General features: G+C 50.4%; 1 protein-coding gene across 1 annotated transcript in view; it reads left to right on the top strand.

Moving 5' to 3' along the window:
* The window catches only part of LOC138580848 (up-regulator of cell proliferation-like), a 420253-nt gene that overhangs the window by 131924 nt on the left and 266156 nt on the right, over window positions 1-22173 (top strand). Inside the window, 1 exon segment of the mRNA XM_069651719.1 lies at window positions 20363-20402. Within this exon segment, the coding sequence (XP_069507820.1) occupies window positions 20363-20402 (40 nt within the window).

The following is a 22173-nucleotide window of genomic DNA, read 5'->3' as shown; positions in this document are numbered from 1 at the left end:
TGGTGGGAGACATGAGTGGGGGCCTGGTGGAGGGTGCCCCTGGTGGCGGGGGGGTGGGGGTGATAGGGGACATGAGTGGGGGCCTGGTGGAGGCTGCCCCTGCACTGCTGGGGGGTGGGGGTGGTGGGAGACATGAGTGGGGGCCTGGTGGAGGCTGCCCCTGCACTGCTGGGGGGTGGGGGTGGTGGGAGACAAGAGTGGGGGCCTGGTGGAGGGTGCCCCTGCACTGCTGGGGGGTGGGGGTGGTGGGAGACATGAGTGGGGGCCTGGTGGAGGGTGCCCCTGGTGGCTGGGGGGTGGGGGTGGTGGGAGACATGAGTGGGGGCCTGGTGGAGGGTGCCCCTGCACTGCTGGGGGGTGGGGGTGGTGGGAGACATGAGTGGGGGCCTGGTGGAGGGTGCCCCTGGTGGCGGGGGGGTGGGGGTGATAGGGGACATGAGTGGGGGCCTGGTGGAGGCTGCCCCTGCACTGCTGGGGGGTGGGGGTGGTGGGAGACATGAGTGGGGGCCTGGTGGAGGCTGCCCCTGCACTGCTGGGGGGTGGGGGTGGTGGGAGACATGAGTGGGGGCCTGGTGGAGGGTGACCCTGGTGGCTGGGGGGTGGGGGTGGTGGGAGACATGAGTGGGGGCCTGGTGGAGGGTGCCCCTGCACTGCTGGGGGGTGGGGGTGGTGGGAGACATGAGTGGGGGCCTGGTGGAGGGTGCCCCTGGTGGCTGGGGGGTGGGGGTGGTGGGAGACATGAGTGGGGGCCTGGTGGAGGCTGCCCCTGCACTGCTGGGGGGTGGGGGTGGTGGGAGACATGAGTGGGGGCCTGGTGGAGGGTGCCCCTGGTGGCGGGGGGGTGGGGTGATAGGGGACATGAGTGGGGGCCTGGTGGAGGCTGCCCCTGCACTGCTGGGGGGTGGGGGTGGTGGGAGACATGAGTGGGGGCCTGGTGGAGGGTGACCCTGGTGGCTGGGGGGTGGGGGTGGTGGGAGACATGAGTGGGGGCCTGGTGGAGGGTGCCCCTGCACTGCTGGGGGGTGGGGGTGCAGGGGGACATGAGCAGGTGTGCAGGGTAGTCCCCTGTTTTGTGGGCTGCCTGCAGGGGCTGTGGAGGGTGTACAGGGAACACCTGTGAGGACCCACCCAGCCTAATTGCGTGTGATAATTCCCGCACACCCCAGTAATACACGTACCAAGCCAAATCGCGTGTGATAATTCCCACGCACCCCTGTAATACACGTACCTGGCCAAATCGCATGTGAAACTTCCCGCGTACCCCTGTAATACACGTACCCTGGCCAATCGCGTGTTGAACTTCCCGCGTACCCCTGTAATACACGTACCCTGGCCAATCGCGTGTTAAACTTCCCGCGTACCCCTGTAATACACGTACCCTGGCTAATCGCGTGTATAACTTCACGCGTACCCCTGTAATACACGTACCCTGGCCAATCGCGTGTTAAACTTCCCGCGTACCCCTGTAATACACGTACCCTGGCCAATCGCGTGTTAAACTTCCCGCGTACCCCTGTAATACACGTACCCTGGCTAATCGCGTGTTAAACTTCCCGCGTACCCCTGTAATACACTTACCCTGGCTAATCGCGTGTTAAACTTCCCGCGTACCCCTGTAATACACGTACCCTGGCCAATCGCATGTTAAACTTCCCGCGTACCCCTGTAATACACGTACCCTGGCTAATCGCGTGTATGACTTCACGTGTACCCCTGTAATACACTTACACTGGCTATTCGCGTGTTAAACTTCCCGCGTACCCCTGTAATACACGTACCCTGGCCAATCGCGTGTTAAACTTCCCGCGTACCCCTGTAATACACGTACCCTGGCTAATCGCGTGTATGACTTCACGTGTACCCCTGTAATACACTTACCCTGGCTAATCGCGTGTTAAACTTCCCGCGTACCCCTGTAATACACGTACCCTGGCCAATCGCGTGTTAAACTTCCCGCGTACCCCTGTAATACACGTACCCTGGCCAATCGCGTGTTAAACTTCCCGCGTACCCCTGTAATACACGTACCCTGGCTAATCGCGTGTATGACTTCACGTGTACCCCTGTAATACACTTACCCTGGCTAATCGCGTGTATGACTTCACGTGTACCCCTGATATGCACGTTACCCGCTTTGCGTTCCTTGTTTGGCTGCCCTGTAAACTGGTCCAGGGTTAGCGCAGCCCTTTGCGATGATTTAGCGATTTTGCTGGCTTTTCCTTGCGCGAGGGCGTTCTTGGGGGCGTTACTGGCGCTGCTGCAGGGTCGCTGCGATACTCTGCGCCACGGCTGGTTTGGGAGCATGAAATCCATGAATACGCTGTGCGCGGAAATCGGTTTTAGCGCACGTGCCTGGCGCAGTCAATCGCACGCGGACACTCTGCGCCAGCCGCTTGCGACACTTTTCTGCGAAATTCTATGAATTACCCTGTAAATCTTTTGTGATGTCCTGTGGTGTTTGTGCCCAAAATAAAGGTAAAAAAAAAAGACCAGCCGGTCTTCTTCCAACCTTAGACATTCCACCGGCACCTTGGCACACCTTGTCACTGGATTTTATTACGGACCTGCCTCCTTGTTATGGATATAACACTATTCTTGTTATTGCTTTATTTTCCAAAATGGCCCACTTCAGTCCATTAAAAGGTTTACCTTCAGCTTCTGTCCTAGCCAAGGAATTCCTTGAAAATATCGTTCCTTTACATGGATTCCCGTCCATACTAGTCTCTGACCGGGGAAGCCAATTAATTTCCCATTTTTGGAGAAAGTGTTGTCAGCTGGCACAAATCGACGTAAGATTATCAACCAGCCACCACCCTCAGACCGATGGTCAAACAGAGGACTAACCAGACCCTTGAACAATATTTACGGTGTATGTTGCATCAATCTGAAAGTAATTGGAAGGATATTCTTTGTATTGCCGAAAATGCATACAATAATTCGGTACATTCTGGAACTGGGCAAAGTCCTTTTTATACCTTATATGGGCATCACCCTCGAACCTCAGATCTTGACTCGCCTCGAAATGCCCGCAGTAGACCATCTGCATTCTACAATAACTCAAGCTTTCAAAGAAGCAACTACACATTTACAGCAAGCCAAGAGAAAATACAAGAAGAATGCTGATCTCCATCGAAGTGAGGCACCTCTATACCAAATAGGAGACCAAGTATGGCTGGCTACCAGACACTTATCGCTCAAAGGACCTCGAACTTTTAACCCAAAATATTTGGGGCCTTACTCAATTACGGCCATAATCAACCGGGTGGCCGTCAAACTCAACCTACCAGCTAATATGCGGATTCACCCTGTTTTTCATGTATCACTTTTGAAACCAGTACAACCTGGAACCCGATTAATCAAGCCACCAGAACCTATCCAAATAAATGGAGAACCTGAATTCGAGGTGAAGAACATTTTAGATTCCAAGGTGTCAAAGTCAAAACTTTTCCATCTAATAGATTGGAAAGGATACGGGCCTCAGGAAAGGTCTTGGGAACCTAGTGACCATGTACATGCACCTCGGTTAATAAAAAAATTCCACCGGAATTTCCCAAACAAACCGAAACCCCCGGAGAGAACAATCTTGGGAGGGGCCTGGGGGTGGGGGGGGGGGGGGAGTGCTGTCATGATGCCTACTCCCGGAGAACCAGTCCAGGACCAGCATCCCCGGAAGCAGACATGTTCCCGGGGAAAAGGCCAGCAACCCCTAGTAGGGGCCCTTTGGACACTGTCCTGGCGCCTTTGGCGCCAGGCTCATTTTGGACCTCAGTCCTGGCGCCATAGGCGCCAGGCTCATAAAGGGAGTGTTTATGTGAACTTACCTGATGCAGACCATGCTGCCAGATCCGGACCTCTTTGAGGCCTGAAAGGGACTATTTTACCTGTGGGACTATTTTGCCACTCGGGCGTGGCCGGGGAAGAATACGTACCTGGAACTACTTTGGGGGCTATTTAAGCCACGCCCAGACAGCAGCTCATGCTTCGCGTTGTTCTGCACCTAGCAGCTGGACGCTCACCGTGTCTGCTTCTGCATCCTGACTCCAGCCACGCCCGCCTCCGTCCTGGAACACCTGAAAGGAAAGAAGAGAAGGGAAAAGGTGAACAGAAGAACATTACCTGCTTCTACCCAGAGTCCGGAGTCACCACGCCGGCGATCCTAAGGGAAGACATTTATTTTAAAGACGCATCGCGTTTCTAGCTGCAGCGCCGCGTTCCACTCACCTGTTCACGAGGCATCTCTGTGCTCCTTAGCGACCATCTGCACGATCCGCTGCATACCTGCGCCTAAGGGGGAAGGGAAGAACAAAAGGTGAGCAAAAGGAACATATTGAGGAAAGCCAGATTTTCACCATAAGAATTACCTGATTATTGTTGGGAGAATCTTTCCTCATCTCGGGTCGGCGCAGCTTCTTCGGCAGTACCGTACCCCGGCCCCTATGGGGAAAAAAGACACCAGCATTAGTGGGTGAATATAAGGACATTAAAGGAACCACCCATCATAAACTCACCTGAGTTTACCTTCGGCAAATTGTTTCCTCTATGCAAAATCTTCTCAGCACCTGTGATAAAAGGGATAAGAGACTGACTACTGAATATAAAGGCAAATAGAAAAGGAGGCCAACTCTTGAACTTTTACAACAGTATACTTACGGCACCTTGCCAGGAAAGTCAAGTAAGCTTGGATCCTCACCAATCTGAACACCAGTGAAGTAACTGGATATAATCACACCCCTGCACCAGAAGCAGGATGGAGAGCTCGTCCTTTCAAACCTTAAGGTGAGAGTTAACAGGGAATTTCGGGGGTGGTCTGAGGAGAGTGAAAGAGGGAAGTGGGAGGCCGACGCGCTACTCCGCAGGTAGTTAATCCCCTTTCTCCATCTGCAGAAAGATTCTCCTGCGAGTCAGACAAGCGAGATTTGGGGGTCCTGTCCAGTCGGTCTTCCGAGTTCTGCGCATCACCTTAGAAGAGGCCGCAGCAGTCCAGACCTGGTCAGCGTCTCCGTGGGAGTCAGGTGAGCGTTACAGCTCTTTTACACTAAACAAATCCGTCACAGTCCACTCTTTTATGTCTCTACCCAACACCATGTCGTCTTGCATCCCTCTCATTCCAAACTGTCGCCTTTACATGCGTCCAGCACAAAAATTCCTCTCATCCAGATGGTCCCAGATCCAGGGCTCCTGGTCGGACAGACTAGTCATCTCCCAGCCCCTGGTGGACGCCTTACAGTGGTGGACTCACCCTTTCAACATCAAACAGGGCATGCCCCCTGGTAGAACCTGACTTTCTTCACACTATTGTGACCAACGCCTCTCAAAGAGGGTGGGGTGCTCATCTGGACCAGTTTCAAATCAAAGGCCTGTGATTACCCAAGGAGACCTCCCTTCATATCAACGTACTGGAGCTAACAGCGGTTAACTGGGCGCTCAAATCTTTTCTCCCCCTCATGAAGAGCTTAGTTGTGCGGATTCTCACCGTTAACACTACTACAATGTTCTACCTGCGCAAACAGGGAGGGCCACACTCCAGAATTCTATCCCAGGAAGCCCAAACCATCTGGCACTGGGCCATCAGCACAAAATTAAAATCTTGGCTTTTCACCTACCAGGAATTCAGAACGAAGAGGCGGACACCCTCAGCAGGGACTCCTCCCAGACGCACGAATGGCGGCGGAACAGCTCCCAGGTGGCAAAGATCTTCGCAAAGTGGGGCCTCACCTTTCTAGACCTCTTTGCCAGCCCTGAGAACAATCCATGCCAGCAGAAGCCCCCATCCAAACTCCCAGGGAGACGCATTCTCTTTTCCATGGACCGGGGTGTTTGCCTATGCGTTCCAGCCTTTTCCTCTAGTAAGGAAAATGGTGCAAATGATTCGCATAGTTCCCTGCAAAATCATTCTGCTGGTCCCGTTCTGGCCCAGGCAGACTTGGTTCTCAGACCTGCTTCACCTGGCAGCGGACCATTCACTTCATCTAGGCTCCCAGCCGGATCTCCTATCTAAGAACAAAGAAATGGTGTGGCATCACAACCCAGGCTCTCTGAACCTGTCTTTGTGGCTCCTGACCAATCTGAGTTCGGAAACCTGAACGTACTTCAGGAATGTTGCCGCATTTTGGCAGTGGCGAGAGCTCCCATCTACCAATGCATCATATAGCCTCAAATGGAAAAGGTTTTTTGCTTGGTGCGCGCAGCAACCTAAGCTTCAACCTTTAAGGGTGACGCCTCAGCAACTCCTTCCTTACCTTTTTGTTAGCGGAAGAGAGTATGGCAATATCTTCCATCAAGGTTCACCTAGCGGCAATATCAAGATTCACACGAAAAAGACCATCTATCCCGCTGTACAGCGACAGATTAATAAAGCATTTCCTAAGGGGCCTTTCAGAACCTTTCCCCCCAAGGAAAAGATTTTCTCCAGCATTGGATCTTTCATGGATTCACATGCTTAGAATATTCCCCGTCGTCAGACTGGGACCCCTGGGTACACATATATAGCCTTTTCCTATAGGAAAACTTCCGACACTTTTGTGTCCTATCTATGTCCTTTTGGGGCCCGCATACGCATGCCCCGTAGGACGTCGCGGTATAAAAGCCCCGCCCCCGCGGCTCCCTTCAGATTTCAACCGTCTCCAAAGTAGTGGGATCTCCTCGCGTCGTCTTACTATTTTGTACAAGGTTGTGTACTTGAAGTTGGAGTTAGGTGAATTTTTTTCCTTCATGTCGGGAAAGGCGCTTTTCCGTGCGCGACGTGCGGCTTGAAAAAAGTTTACGAGGGGGATGGACATATGGATTGTATATACTGTCTCCACCCTCATCATTCGGCTGATAACTGTGACATATGCAAAGGGTTTTCTCAAAAGACTCTCAAAGACCGAAGTCGGCGGCTGGTGGCATGGTTGAATGATGGAGCGGGGGCATACCCCCTTCGGATGTAGGCTCCACACAATTGGCAAAAAATCACACTGCGCTGTATCGTCGGAACCACCGGCGAAGAAATCTCGACCGGCGGAGAAAGAGTCATCTCGGAGTCATTCAGCTAAAGAATCTTCGACGAGAAAATCGTCCTCTTCGTCAAAAAAGCATGACAAGGAAAGGCCGAAATCCTCCTCGGGCGATCACCATAGATCGACCACGAGTCGAGAGTCGGGTAAAAGCAGGCCAAGTGCAGAAAAGGTGGGACCGCCTAAACCACCTGCTAAGCCACCGTCGTCGAAGGCGGTCCAGTCATCGGCCTCCTCCCTACCACTGACGCACGTGGTATCTACCGTCCCGCCGACAACGACAGCGACGGTGGCCTCGTCGACGGAGGTTCTACAGGAAGCCTGGAGGCCTGAAGTTTTCGATCCGATCCCTCCGGATACTTTACTGCAGGAACAGGCAGTGTTGCTGTCCTCGGGAGAGGACGAGAGCAGGGGAATAGCTGGCCCGGCAGACCTCGGGCTACGAGTGGTTGACAAGTCGTCGACGAGGGGATCTGGAGTTCCGGTGTCTGCCCCTCTTCTCAATCCTCAATCTATTTTGTCGTTGGAGGTTCTGTCCACGCTTCAGTCTTTATTAAAGTCGTTGGACCAGAGGCTACCTCAGGTAAACCTGCCACAGCCACCCGTCGACGAGCCGGGCCCGCCCCGTCCACCGACTCACGCACGCCAGTCTCAGCACCACCGGCACCCCAAGAGGAAGGTGAGCTGCCAGATTCGGAATCTGACGGAGGAGCCATGTCGGATATCTCCTCATCCCCCTCCAGGGATCCAGCCTGGGAGTCGGAGGTCGAACTAGAAACCCCAAGGAGCCCGGCTCAGCCGCCCCCCCCCGGATGATATTGCATCATTCTATTCTATGATGGAGAAGGCGTGTAAGGAATTCGGTTTGTCCCAGGAGGAACAGAAAAAGGACTGTTTTCTTTTCGACCACATGGGTAAGAGGAGGTCAGCGTTTTCAATACCCATCCTAGATCATGTGTGGAAAGAGGGTTTGCAGACAATGCGTCGCCCCTTTTCGGAACCAGCGGTAAAAGGTCGCCTTGAGAAAAAATGTAAGGCTCCAGAGTCTACCCCCAAGTGCTTATCCTCCCAACCAACGCCTGACTTGGTGTCGGCGGCACCGGCGAGGAAAGCTAAGGCCCAGCACAAGTGCACGACTCCGCCTGAAAACGAGGCAAGACGTCAGGATGCCTTCGGCAAAAAAGTGCTATCTGTAGGAGCAACTACAGTAAAGGTTGCAAACTCTCTGGCTATTGTAGCCAGATACGACAGAGAAATGTGGCACAGGCTGGCTCCGTTGCTGGATCATCTTCCGGAAGAGCATAGGAAGGCGGCGATGTTACTCGTCCGAGAGGGTGAGGAAGCCTCCAATCACGCAATAAACATTGCGGTGGACCTCGCTGAATCGGGCTTCAAGCAAGTCAATAATGGGGTAGTATTAAGACAGTCATGGCTTAAATGTAACTACATCAGACCGGAGGTACAATACAAAGTATTAGATATGCCCTTTGAGGGAGTCCTTCTATTCGGAGAGAAAGTAGATGAGGCCCTGAAGGGAATGAAAGAGGACTCTGACACGGCACGTTCAATGGGTGCCCTCCAGAGTGGCCGAAGCTACAAGTCTTTTCGTCCCTTTAGAGGGGCTTCAGGTAATTCCAGATTCTCTGCGTCAGATCCTTCAGTAGGTCGGCGTACCCCTCCCAGGGATACAGGCGTGCTTCTCAAGCAGCAAACCGACGCCGGAACTTCCAGACCTCCAGGAAGAGACCATCCTATCCGTCGTCGTCGAGAGAGAAGTAAAACAAAGATCAGCAATGATGAGCAACACACCGTTCTGGGAGGAAGAGTATCAGCCTTTGTCGACGAATGGGAACGAATAACGACAGATCAATGGGTGCTGGACACAATAAGGAACGGACATTCTCTATAATTCAAGCGCAGCCCTCCGCACATTCCACCTGCGTTTGTCGCTCAATCCCATCTGAGGGTACTGTAACAGGAGGTAACACTCATGTTAGCAAAAGGTGCGATAGAATTAGTTGCAGCATCACAGAAAGGTCAAGGAGTTTACTCAAGATACTTAGTCGTGAAAAAGCCAAACGGAAAATGGCGTCGCATTCTAGACTTACGCGATCTCAACAAGTCCTTAAAGAGCCTAAAATTCAAAATGCTCACTCTCCAGGAAGTGATCCGAGCCGTTCAAGAAGGGGATTTTCTGGCGTCCCTGGATTTGCAGGACACGTACTTCCATATTCCAATGTGTCGGAAGCACAGGAAGTTCCTAAGGTTTGTGATAGGGCGGACTCACTACCAGTTCACGGTTCTTCCCTTTGGGCTCAAAACCTCCCCCAGAACGTTCACGAAATGCCTGGCCACAGTAGCGGCCTGGCTAAGCAGGCAGGGCCACCATGTATACCCTTATCTCGACGACTGGCTGGTAAGGGGGATCCTCCCCAGCGTCAACCAACACAAGTTTGCAAGCCACCATGCAGTTTCTACAACAGCTGGGATTCGCCATAAACTTCGAAAAATCCTCGTTGATGCCATCGAGAACGTTGGTGTTCCTGGGGGCACAGTTCGAAACCCAGTCGGGGCTAGTGAAGCCTTCCCTCGACAGACTCTCAAAACTCAATCAACTGGTGGGTCGACTACGGCGAAACACCAAGCTTTCAGTGAGAAAATATATTTCGGTCATAGGGGCCATGGTATCCTGCATCCATCTGGTGGTCAACTGTCGCCTATTCATGAGGCCAGTTCAGGAGCTCCTGGCGGACCGGTGGACACAGGCCCAAGGATCGTGGTCAGACAAGATAATCGACGACAAACTGCTTCGGACTCTTCAGTAGTGGCAGAGTTTCCACAACCTGAAAAGTGGTGTACCCCTACAGGAGCCGGAGTTCCAACTAACCATAGTCACGGATGCGTGTCTAACCGGCTGGGGAGCTCCCATGGGCACTCTTCAAACGCAAGGTCGTTGGTCTCAAACGGAGTCACTCCTACACATCAACGTGTTAGCTCAGAGCAGTGCGATGGGCCTTGAAGGCGTTCCTACCACACATCAAGGGATCGAGAGTACGGGTGCTGATGGACAATACGACGGCCGGCCATGTTTTATGTGAGAAAACAAGGGGGGACTCGATCCAGGACCCTTTCCATAGAGGCCCAGAAAGTGTGGCATTGGGCATTAAAGCACGAGATATCCATCGTGGCTCACCATCTCCCGCGAGTGAGGAACTCGCAGGCGGATTCCCTCAGCAGAAGGATGGCCCAGATACACGAATGGGAAATGGACACAGTTCAGCTGACGAAAGTTTTCGAGAAATGGGGTCACCCCCCACTGGATGTCTTCGCAACGAAGGAAAACAAGAAATGCGAGCAATTCGCAAGCAGATGGCCTCAGGAGGGTTCCATGGGGGAGGCGTTCTCATTCCCATGGATGGACAACTTCCTTTACGCTTTTCCTGCGTTCCCCCTCATACGGAGGACGGTGCAGTGGATACGCAGGTACAGTTGCCGGGTAATTCTAGTGGCACCTTACTGGCCGAGGCAACCATGGTTTTCCGACCTGCTTCACTTGTCGCTGGAACAACCAATAGCGTTTCCGAGGGTCCCGAACCTACTGTCCTGGGACAAAGGTACGGTGTGGCATCACGACCCGGACAGTCTCAACCTCACAGCCTGGCTCCTGACTTTTCGGAATTTGGTACCTTAGACGTTTCGGAGGATTGCCAAAAAATTCTGCAAGCGGCTCGGGCCCCTTCTACCAACAAATCTTACACCTATAAGTGGCGAAGGTTCTGTGAGTGGTGTCGAGAACAAGGACTACACCCGTTAAGGGTGACTCCGGAGCAAGATCTGCCTTACCTGCTTCACTTGGCAGAGGGGGGGGTTTATCTTTCACATCGATAAAGGTGCACCTGGCGGCCATCTCTAGGTTCACGAGGAAGAGACAGTCGTCTCCTTTATTCAGCGACAGGTTAGTGAAACACTTCATGAGGGGTTTATTTCGAACTTTTCCCCCAATAAAACGTTTTCCACCAACATGGAGTCTCAACATAGTGCTGGCAGGCTTAATGAAACCACCCTTCGAACCTATGGCCACCTCGGCCATGAAATTCGTATCGTGGAAGTTGGCGTTCTTAATAGCTATCACGTCAGCTAGGAGAATCGCGGAACTGCAAGCGTTGGTCGTAGACCCTCCATACCTAAGATTCTTTTAAGACAAGGTGGTTCTGGCAACTAATCCTACTTTCGTTCCGAAAGTTCCTACAGTGTATCACAAACACTTGTCCATTGTCCTCCCTACTTTTTTCGCGACCCCATCATCGGCAGCGGAAAAAGCTCTTCATACCTTTGACGTTAAGAGGGCCCTAAAATTTTACCTACATCGTACACAAGAACTCGGGTCTACTCGACAACTGTTCGTCGCGTATGGTCCGTCGACGAGAGGAAATGCAATTTCTAAGCAAGGACTGGCTCGGTGGATCTCATCGACGATTGCGTTTTGTCACTCCAAGGCCAGAAGGCCGCTGCAAGGGCATCCTAGAGCCCATTCTACAAGATCAACGTCCTCTTCAGCAGCATTATGGGCAGGAATTCCGCTAACGGACATATGCCAGGCTGCGTCATGGTCGGTGCCCCACACGTTTACCCGCCATTACTGCCTTGCGAGGCAGCATGCGGACGAGGTGCAGATAGGAAGAGCAGTCCTGCGCCATCTGTTTCAATAAGGTAAACTCTGCACTGTGGAGAGTTTTTTTCTACCTGTTGGTAACCGTATGCTTTTTGGAGGTACAGGTATATGGGTAAACTTATTTCTTGTGTACCTATGCCTTATGTATTTTTTGTGGATGTATGTTGCATTGCAGTCTCACCACCGTCTTCCAGTTTACTGCTATACAATCTATTCTAAGCATGTGAATCCATGAAAGATCCAATGCTGGAGAAGGGAATAGTTTCTTACCTGTAACTCCATTTCTCCAGCATTGGTATCTTTCATGGATTCACATGCGCCCGCCAGCCTCCCCAGGATGCAATGTATATGCTTGATAGGTTTAACCCTTCCTACTTTGGAGGGGCCGAAATCTGAAGGGAGCCGCGGGGGCGGGGCTTTTATAACGCGACGTCCTACGGGGCACGTGTATGCGGGCCCCAAAGGGACGTAGATAGGACACAAAAGTGTCGGAAGTTTTCCTATAGGAAAAGGCTATATATGTGTACCGAGGGGTCCCAGTCTGACGACGGGGAATATTCTAAGCATGTGAATCCATGAAAGATACCAATGCTGGAGAAATGGAGTTACAGGTAAGGAACTATTCCCTTCGCCTGCTCCGCCTTTCAAGCCTATGTCTTCAGCTGACATTTCATTTCTCACTTGGAAAGTAAGCTTCCTGGCGGCTATTACGTCATCCAGACGAGTTTCAGAGCTACAAGCCCTGGCCACTTCTCCACCGTATCTGCGCTTCATAAGGGACAAGGTGGTTCTCTCTACGAGCCCACACTTAATTTCGAAGATTCCGTCGGATTTTCACAAGAACACCACTCTTCCAAAATTTCCCTAACGATTCTACTCCGGCTGAAAAGGCTTTACATTCTCTGGATGTTGAGAGAGCTTTAAAGTACTACTTGGACAGCAACGAATCATTCAGGTCCTTCAACCTGCTCTTTGTGGTTTCCGGCCCTTCCAATAAAGGTAGGCCAATTTCAAAGCCGGGTATCTCATGCTGGGTGACGGCCACCATTTCCTTCTGCCACATGAAAGCCAACCGACCACTATAATCCGCTCCCAGAGCATATTCCACAAGGTCCACGGCGGCCTTAGCAGCTCTATGAGCAGGCGTACCAATCAAGGACATTTGCCAGGCAGCAACATGGGCAGTGCCAAACACGTTCACTAGGTACTACGGTGTGCTTCAACAACATGCTGAAGATGCTCAAATAGGACGGGCAGTCCTCCAACGCCTGTTCCAGTAAGGTAAGCCCTGCAGCTTCCGGGGTTTTGCTCTCGATTTGTACCTTAAGTTATATGCTTTTGCTTAATATCAAATTTACTAAATGTTTTATTCCTGTTTGCCTGATATAAGCCTCCATTCATGTCTACTGCTACAAAGTCTAGTCACAGCATGTGAATCCATGAAAGATCTAATGCTGGAGAAGGGAGTAGTTTCTTACCTGTAACTCCATTTCTCCAGCGTGGGTAGCTTTTTTTTTTTTATAATTTAATTTTTTACAACAAACAAAACATAACCATCACACCCGACATTTTCGGTTACAGGCTTCTTTAGCATACATTTGCATATTATTATCTGCAAAGTAGGTAAGTTCTCTGTGGCACTCCCCTGTACCTCAACAAGGGCAAAATGCATGATTTTTTTGGGTTCACCGCTATGCCCGACAGTCGCGTAGCGCTCCATCACCTCCAAGATGTATTGCAAGTTCTCCTTTGGGTACTGCAGCTATAGCAGCATATCATCTGCATACAATGATATCAAGTGCGGTCCCCCCCTTAGTGTAGACCCCTATTTCTTCGTACTGCTGTCTCAAACAGATTGCTAATGGTTCTAGCGTGAGATGTACAGCATCGGGGACCATGGACAGCCCTGTCTCGTGCCTTTGCTAAATTGCCATTTGTCAGAAATGATTGCTCCCGTTTTGACCCTGGCTGTTGGGGAGCTATACACCATTTTCACCCACCGCAGGTACCCTGGTCCCATCCTGTATTCTTTCATGGCCGCCATCATCCAAGGCCACCTTACAGAGTCAAAGGCCTTCATTGCATCTAGCGAGACTATTGCTATTTCACTTTGGTCGCCCTCTGCCTGTTCTATAATTTGGTGGAGCCTCCTGTGGTTATCGGATATGCTTCTGCCTGGGACATATCCGGTTTGATCGGGGTGTATGAGTTTGTTTATTACCCTCTTCAGTCTTTTCGCCAGTACAGCCGTGAGAATTTTACTATCCTGGTTCAGCATGGCTATGGGTCTGTACCACCCTCAGTCTGTGCTTGGCTTGTCAGGTTTGAGAAGTGGAATAATCATCGCCTCCCTTAGGGATTCCGGCAGTCTCCCTTTCTCGAAGGCCTCGTTTAGCATTTCCAGTAGCAGGGGGGGAGCACTTCTTGTCTATACGTTTTATAGAATTCACTAGGGAGCCCGTCCCAGGCGCTTTGCTCGTGGGCAGATGTATTACCACTGTCTGTAATTCCTCTATTGTGATTGGAGGATCTAGGTTCTCTGTCTTCCTCATTCAATTTAGGTAATCCTATGTCTTCTAGCGTCTCCTGAGTCTCCTACTCTACAGTCTCCCCTGCATCTTCATAGAGACTTTTATAGAATCTAAGGAATCCCTCGTTCACACTTTCCTGGGTGTTCCAGACTTGGCCGCTTCTCCCGTTATCTCCCTAAACGCTGATCGTGGTGTCTCGTTCTTGTATAACCATGCAAGCAACCTCCACGGTTTATCTCCCCCTGCGTGTTGTTTTTTAATGTATTATTTTGTAATTCAGGTTGCATAGCCTCTCCAAAAGGACCACTACAAGCCTGTTGCAATTGGCTCACCTTTTCGGCATCCTCCTGTGAGGTGCCCCCTCTTTTCATAATTACTTCTTGTTTCTTTTCTGTCTCCTGTAACTCACGCACTATACCCCCTTGGAGCCCTCTAGATTTAGATATGGCCGCCCCCCTCACTACCACCTTGAAGGCCTCCCACAGGGTTACCTCTGACTCCACGCTTCCTGTGTTATTTTCAGAATACCCGATTATCTCCACTCGGAATGTGGTATCCTTCAGTGCCTCGGCTTTAAGCCTCCATGTTGGGATCCTGGCTCTAAGGGGCTGATGTCGCCACTACAGGACCAGAGGGGAGTGGGCTGATAATATTCTCGCCTTATATTCTGAGCCTGGCATTTCCCCAGCAAGTTCCGAAGTGGCAAACATGTAATCCAGTCTTGTGTACAGGTTGTGTGGGGCGGCATAGTGTGAGTAATGCCCATCATTCGGGTGTTGCTGCCTCCATATATCTTCCACCCTGAAGTCTCTCAGCAGAGCTTGTAGCATTTTCACTGCGGGGTGGGCTTATCCAATTTGGTGTCTGACCTGTCCATTTTGGGGTTCAGCTTGCATTTGAAGTCCCCACCCCATATAACCGCGCATCCTATGTTGGGGCTGATTTTACTATATAGTGTCTTAAAATAGGCCACTGTCTTGGTTAGGGGGATAAGTATTTATAATGCACAGTTCTCTGTTCTCTAACAGCACCCGAATCAATACCATCCTCCCGTCCGGCCCCTCCGTGGCCTGTAACAACTGGAAGGGCACATGTGGCGCCACCCAAATGATTACCCCTCTGGCATATGCCGAGTATGTTGCTCCTATGGTGGTCCCTCTCCACTTTTTCTTTACCACCTCTTGTTTCTCTTTGGTCAGGTAGGTTTCTTGCAATAAGGCTATAGCCACTTTTTGCCTTCTCAGGTAAATCATCACCTTATTTCCCTTCAGGTAGCTGTTGAGACCTCGGACATTCCAGGTTACTATTCTAAGGTCTCCCATTGTCATCCATATCCTGTCCCTTCTCCCTCCCTCCTTGTCCTTCCCTCCATAGCTTGGCGTGGATGTGAGCTCGTTCCCTGTCTAATTTCAACATAAAACCCCCAACTACCCCTCAATCTCCCCAACTAAATGCACTGCACACCTCCCAACTCCCTCTCCTCCCCCCACCTGCCCCATTCCGAACTGTTGCCCAGCTCCATCCCTGGATCTCAGGCTATCCCGCATTTGGTCCTTTCTCTGTGTTGCCGATATTAGGAACCCAGCAGGAGGTTGCCAATCTATCGGTAACCTAACTAAGCTATCTGTGGGGGGGGGGGGGGGGGGGGGGGTGAGAGCGAGTCCATCAAGATTCCTGCAATTTTGTACTTTTGCGCCATGCCCTGTCATATCTCTTTATTTAACCCACCTCTAGTCTATCCCAGCTAGCTTCGCCCTGGCTTATATTCAACCCCAGTGTCTGGTTTTACAGCACCTCGGTTAGTACAGTCGCTGTCTTACTTATCTGATCCATCTTCTTTCTGATTGTCTGTTTCCGACTGACATTTCTGGGCATCCAACCACTCTGTCGCGTCCTCAGGGGTGTCAAAGAACAGAGCTCTGTTTTTGTGATACACCTTCAGTTTTGCCGGATACATCAACATATATTTGTAGCCCGCCTCTCTGTCTTTTCTTCACTGACCCATAGTTCATTAGTCGTCTCTGCACCAGGAGTGTGTAGTCCGGGTACGCTGTAATATTCGCAGAAGCACTTTGTATCGTGCCACCTTTCCGGAAGTGTTCTAGGATAATTCTGGATTTTGCCAATTATTGGTCTTGGGGGCGGGAGGGTGCCAGGGGGGTTTTGGGGGAGCTCCTGGCGGTGGCTTCCTTGTTAAGGCTCTGCGCTCTTTCCACTGCAAATCCTTGGATGAGCACCCCTCCCCCTATCGTCTCAACATAGTCCGTTGGATTTGGTCCCTCTGCGCCTTCCGGTAGACCCACGATACGTACGTTATTTCTCTGAGCACGTCCTTCCGCTTCCTCCGCTCTATTTTCCAGGTTGCTCACATGTTGTTTCAGGATGTGGATCTCCGATGTATGGGACGCACATGCAGCTGTGTTTGGAGTCACTTCTTTTTCCAGTTCGCCTGTGCATTCTGCTAGCGCTCTGACATCTTGTCTGAGTAGATTAACTTCCTCCTGGACTGCGCCAACTCTGAGTTCCAGTGCTGCCTTAAGTTCAACCATGGCTGACTCCAGTTTAGTTTCCCACGTTAGTTTCAGGTCCGCAATCGCTTCCAGGATCTGCTGATCCTTGCGCACCGTGGTGGTGTCCGTGGGAGGGCGGGCTTTCTCCTTACTCCTTACCCCTTCTGTCAGCTGCGGTGCTCTTGCGTATTCCTCCAGCGTGGGTTCTTTCCCTTTTGTCTTTGTCTGTTTGCACACCATCTCAGTGTTGTTGTGTGCCTCAATTCGGGTTATCGGAGTGTAGTCTCCGGCTCTTCAGGTTTGTTGTATAGTTAACTGTGGTTCATGGGGGAGGCTTTGGTTTGAGTCCACATGTGCTATTTGTATTATCCGCGAATGGGTTGTGCTCTCCCACGTCTCCTGGCTGCTGACACTACTATTGGTTTTGTATACCGGCCCTCATTGGGCTGTGTCACTGCATCCGCTCTTTAGGGTTCGTGGTCCTATGCCGGCCTTGTGTCTGACCCGTCAATTCTTTTTATGCCGCAGGGCCTCTTTGCTGTGCTCCTTGTTCTTGCTGTAATGTGTCTACCAGTGCCTTGCATAAGCACCCTTATGTCCATGATCATGAATCTGCCTCCAGCCTCAGGACAGCATGCTCCGTGATTGTTATGCCGTTCGCTATATGCGCATTCGCTGTCTGCTCTCTTCCAGCTATCCCAAGTTACGTCTGGGGTGTGCCATATCTACACCTTGTCTGGTGTTTATAGTGGGTCTCTGGGCAGCGGGTACATTGGCTGTGTCCAGTTGTGATTCATGCAGCGTGGCATTCCAGGGTTTTTAGTTCTTGCTTTGCTCACCTGGGTTGTGTGCTTTGCTTCCTCTTCTGCTTTCCGATTAGGCTGCAGTATGTGAGCACACCCCTGTGCGGGTTTTCTCCCTTTTGCAGTGTGCTGCTATGTGCACCTTGTCTGTATGGCCTGAGGGCCTGCGTTTTGTGCTTTTTAGTTACTTCCGGTTGTATGTGTGTGCTCCTTACCTATTGGGAGGAGGTCTAGGGGAGTCAGTTTGCAATTCCACTCTCTGTTGGAATCAAGTCCAGATCAGCCTGTCCGGGAGGCGTAGGGCTCCCCACAGGTTATTATCTTAATGTGGCTAGATACGCTCATGAATTGGTGAGGTCGCTCTAGTGTCTGACTAGGCCGTGTTTTTATAGTCCATGTCACGCTGGTGAGCCGGGGTTGCCTCAATGATGTGGGCTACTGCAGGTTTCTTATTGTCCTGCCCAATTACGAGGTTTCCGTGCTCGCTGCAGCGGGCTCTGGCCGGCCCCCGCCGCTCAGTGCGCATCGGCCCACACTCCAAATCTCCTGCGGACCGCTTGTGGACTCTTCTGCTGGCTTGCCGGGGTCTCCGAAGCCAGTTGGCATGCGCCTCCTGTCCTTGAGTGCACAACACTTTCCATTGTCGTTCCGGGGTTCCTTTCCTCGTCCGTCAGGGTCACTCTAGCTGAGATCCTCGGCATCTTCCTCCGGCGGGGCAAGCAGTTCATGCTCTTCAGTCAGCTGGGCACTTGTGGGTTGCTTTTTCGGCCGTCTCCGACTAACTTCCTTTTCTATTATTGCGTCTGCCTCTTTAGCAGGCAGGCTCAATCGGCCGTTGGTGTCTCCCTCTCAGCCGGCCCCTCTTCGTTCCCTGACTAGGGTCAGCCTTCGTTTGGCTGCGGAGCAGCTTTTTCCTTTTCCTCCAGCTGTCTCATGGTGTGTTCCTTTGTTCTCCCGCAGCCGCCATCTTGTTTATCACCCTCATCTAATGCTGTAATCTTCTGCAGCCTGCGGTTCACGTCCAATGCTGCGTTTTTCACCAGGGTTTCGACCGCAGTGTGCTCTGCACCTTTATGCTTCTATGGGTTCTGGATTTCTTTTCACAGCTGCTTCCGAGCATGTGTATATTGCAGGATCAGGATCGGATCTGCAGGAGCACCTCAGGACCACGTCCTACTCCTTGGCCATGTAGCCACATCCCCCGACCCCCCCAGCGTGGGCATCTTTCATGGATTCACATGCGCCCTCAAGCCTTTCCCCTCAGGCAAACATCCTTATTAGGACATACTCCATTTGGAGAGGTTAAAATCTGAGGGGAGGCTGCAGAGGCGGAGCTATACACTCAACGTCCCATTGGTGCTGCCCAAAGCACCCATAACGACATTGATGGAACACTTATGTTTTTTTCCATAGAAAAACGACTATATTAAAGTTACCGGGGTTTTCCAAGCCTGACGGGGAATATTCACAGCATGTGAATACATTAAATATACCAACGTTGGAGAAAATGAGTTACAGGTAAGAAACTACTGCCTTACATAGGGAGAGCCTCCCCCTCTCCACAGTTTGCACTCCACCCTAGTTGAGTGCATTACCTGTGCACCTAAGCTAGGGTGGCCCTGGGGTCACATGAAATGGAACAGGGATAGCCTAAACCTATATCACACTTGATGTTCATCTTGAATTTCATATTGATGTGTAGAAGGATTGGAAGAACGGTCTTCAGGCGTGTTTTAACCTTATGTTTATGTTCCCTGCATGGTGACTTCCCAAGCTGGTCCGCAAATCCTTCGTGAAGGTCCGCGGACCCAGACAAGTCTGCAAACTCCAAAAAAAAGTGGGTTTGCGGTTTTCTGACCTCACGGAGAGCAAGTCAAATATGGTTTGGGGATGTTTTTGCACCTCGGGATTATGTCTGGGTCGATGTTGCAAATGGGGCCTGGGAAGAATCTACATGTCTTGTGGAATGAGACTGGCGAGGACCTGGTGACTTGCACTTGCCAAGCAACCCAAATGTAGGGAAAGTGACCCCGAGGTCCTCGCTATTCGCCTCTCTTCCGGGCCCATTATTCACTGGTTTGGGGTGTCACCTGGCCCCCTCAGCAGGCACGTGTCACCTGGCCCCCTCAGCAGGCACGTGTCACCTGGCCCCCTCAGCAGGCACGGGACTTGGTGACTACTCCCACGCCGGTTGGCTCCACTCCTTGTGCAGAGTGGGAGACAATATCAGTGATGCCCCCACTCCCAGACCTAAACTTAGAATCTGCATGACGGCCAGATTGAAGGATTGTTTTTTATTATTTCTCTTACCAGTTTGTACCCCTATACTTTTATTACTACATATTATCGTCACTGCGTCACAGTGCCTTTATGCTTATGCTGACAGAAGAGATGCATTGCGTTCAACGCTTGGCAATGAGCATTATTATTCTTAGGGCGCTCCTGCGCGAGCTGTCTTGTTTTTGTAGAATGTTGGTGCTGCGCGGTCCGGGTGGCAGTTAAACCGCTCTCCGCCTTGTACTCTCTACCTGCTCACTTCCATGTCTATATATCTGATTAATGCTCATCTCCTTAATATTGCCTCTTTGTTCTTTCTCATCAACGATACGTCTAAAACAAAGCAGCGCTGCCTCCTCTGGTTAAAAACAATACCACTGCCTTCCCAGAGGTTAAAATATGCACACACTGCTTCTTTCTTGGAGTTGAATACAAACGCAATGCCCCCTCTAACTAAAATAAATCATCGCAGCCTTCAGTGGCTACATTTCAGTAACGCACTATGAGCACACATTCCGAAAGTGTTGCTGTTGTATATTAAAAACAAATTAAGTGAATCTGAAATCTTTTTTAGGTTGCTGATGCCCAGTGCTGTGTCTCTTCGAATCACGCCGGTAAGTGATTTAGATTTTTCTGTTCAGCTTTCTAACTTACAAAAATATTGCATAGCTCTTCTTTTAGAATGCGAGTAGAAAAATGTATGCAAATTAAACATGTGGACCCTGCTGTGACATCTCTAGCTAAGGCTTACCAAATAGGCTGCCTCATTTTATTGTTAGTCCAGAAAAGGTCTACAAAATGAGAAAATGTAATAAACATCCAGTTTTAACCCACAGACCGATTTATGTTTGCATTTTCCGCTTTCATTAGTCTCCTCAAAAATACATCTATTTGTAGAGGTACTTTTGTTGTCGTGATGCATATATGTATACAATTCTTTTTATTATTTGGCTATGAGAAAATTGATTGATTTAATGGCACAGAGGTGAGTAGTATTCCCAGGTCATTTATTTTTAACAGCAAGAAAAGAAAATAACTTCAACAGGAATCCCTACACTAGCATTGCCAAACCTGTTGTAACTCCCAACAACACAGAGTATAATATTCGCCCATGCCCAAAGAAAGTCGGCTTTTCAAAAGCACATCTCCGATGTTTGTCGTAGTCACCTGAGGTTAAAATAGGAGTGGCGCTGTTGGCCACCTGTGCAGCCGAGTAAGGAGAATCCATTCTACCAGCCTCATCAGTGTGGTCAGTGTGTCGGAGATAGAAAAACTTAACTAGGATCCAGAGGCTGAAAAGACAACATATGTATGTTTGGAGAGGTGAGGGGGTGTAGAGTTGGGATAACACTTGTCTCCATGTGCCATGAACATGATCACAACTTTCCATTGTACACCAGGAGTAATTTGAACTGTAAATCTTGACGCAGGTCTTCCTATCCATAATTTTCCTAGCCATGTTAGAACTGCATTCACAACAGGCTTGCAATATTTTGTGCGAAACAAATCATTGAATCAGGCTGCTTACCTGTGAATAACTTCCAAGCTTGCTCCGGCAAAAAAAGGCGTTTGATTCCATAGTACCCCTTATGGAATTAACCTTTAAATGTGGATCCTTCCACCCCAGCCCAGGATATGACCCATTTGGCCCACTTACATAACATTTCTACAGAGCGGATAAGGGGTTTGAGGAAAGAGCTAAAGAACTGAGGAGAACTGAGGGCATTTGTCTGTGATTCATATTGTCTTAAAAAATAAATAAAACAAAGCCTAGGAAGATCTGTAAAGAGAAGCTATTCAATTGTGTACAAACCAGTCTTTCTTGGGGGCAAAACAAAATAAAGCATGACATCTCAGAGTAAAGAAGTATGACCTGTAATATCTAGTGAGATTACATCTGTAAGGAACTGATGGTGGCAACAGTAAAGACAGACATAAGTGATCACAGTTCAAGGGTGTTTATTAAACTGTACATGCGGCTTGGAAAAATGCCTAATCTAAAACTAAGATGGGAGCAAGGTGCGCCCATCAAATAATAAGGCAGTCCTAGTGGTGTCTTGTCGAATAAAAGGGCCTATACAAATAAAACCTATTGCCAGTCCCTTAAAACTAAATACAAAAGGGTATGGTATAGGATTCACAAGAAATAAGTGTTCACAAATGGTAAATCAGGTTGCAGTAGCCAGGGGTTTCGCTTCCCCACCTTTTGAGCACAGGACAAGGCAGGACTCCTGAGCACAGCACACGCTCGAGCTTTCCCAGCACGAGACCACCGTTCTGTTCTCAGATATCAGGACCGTCTGTGGTTAAGTCTCGTTTCTACAAAAAGTCTCTTGCCTCTGAGGACCTGATGTGTTCAAAATAATAAACAAAAGTTCCTTTCCG

Source organism: Ambystoma mexicanum, chromosome 3p (assembly GCF_040938575.1).
Source record: "Ambystoma mexicanum isolate Mex_15411 chromosome 3p, UKY_AmexF1_1, whole genome shotgun sequence".
Lineage (NCBI taxonomy): Eukaryota > Metazoa > Chordata > Amphibia > Caudata > Ambystomatidae > Ambystoma > Ambystoma mexicanum.
The sequence above is the reverse complement of the archived record's forward strand: the minus strand, read 5'-3'. Positions and strand labels throughout refer to the sequence as shown.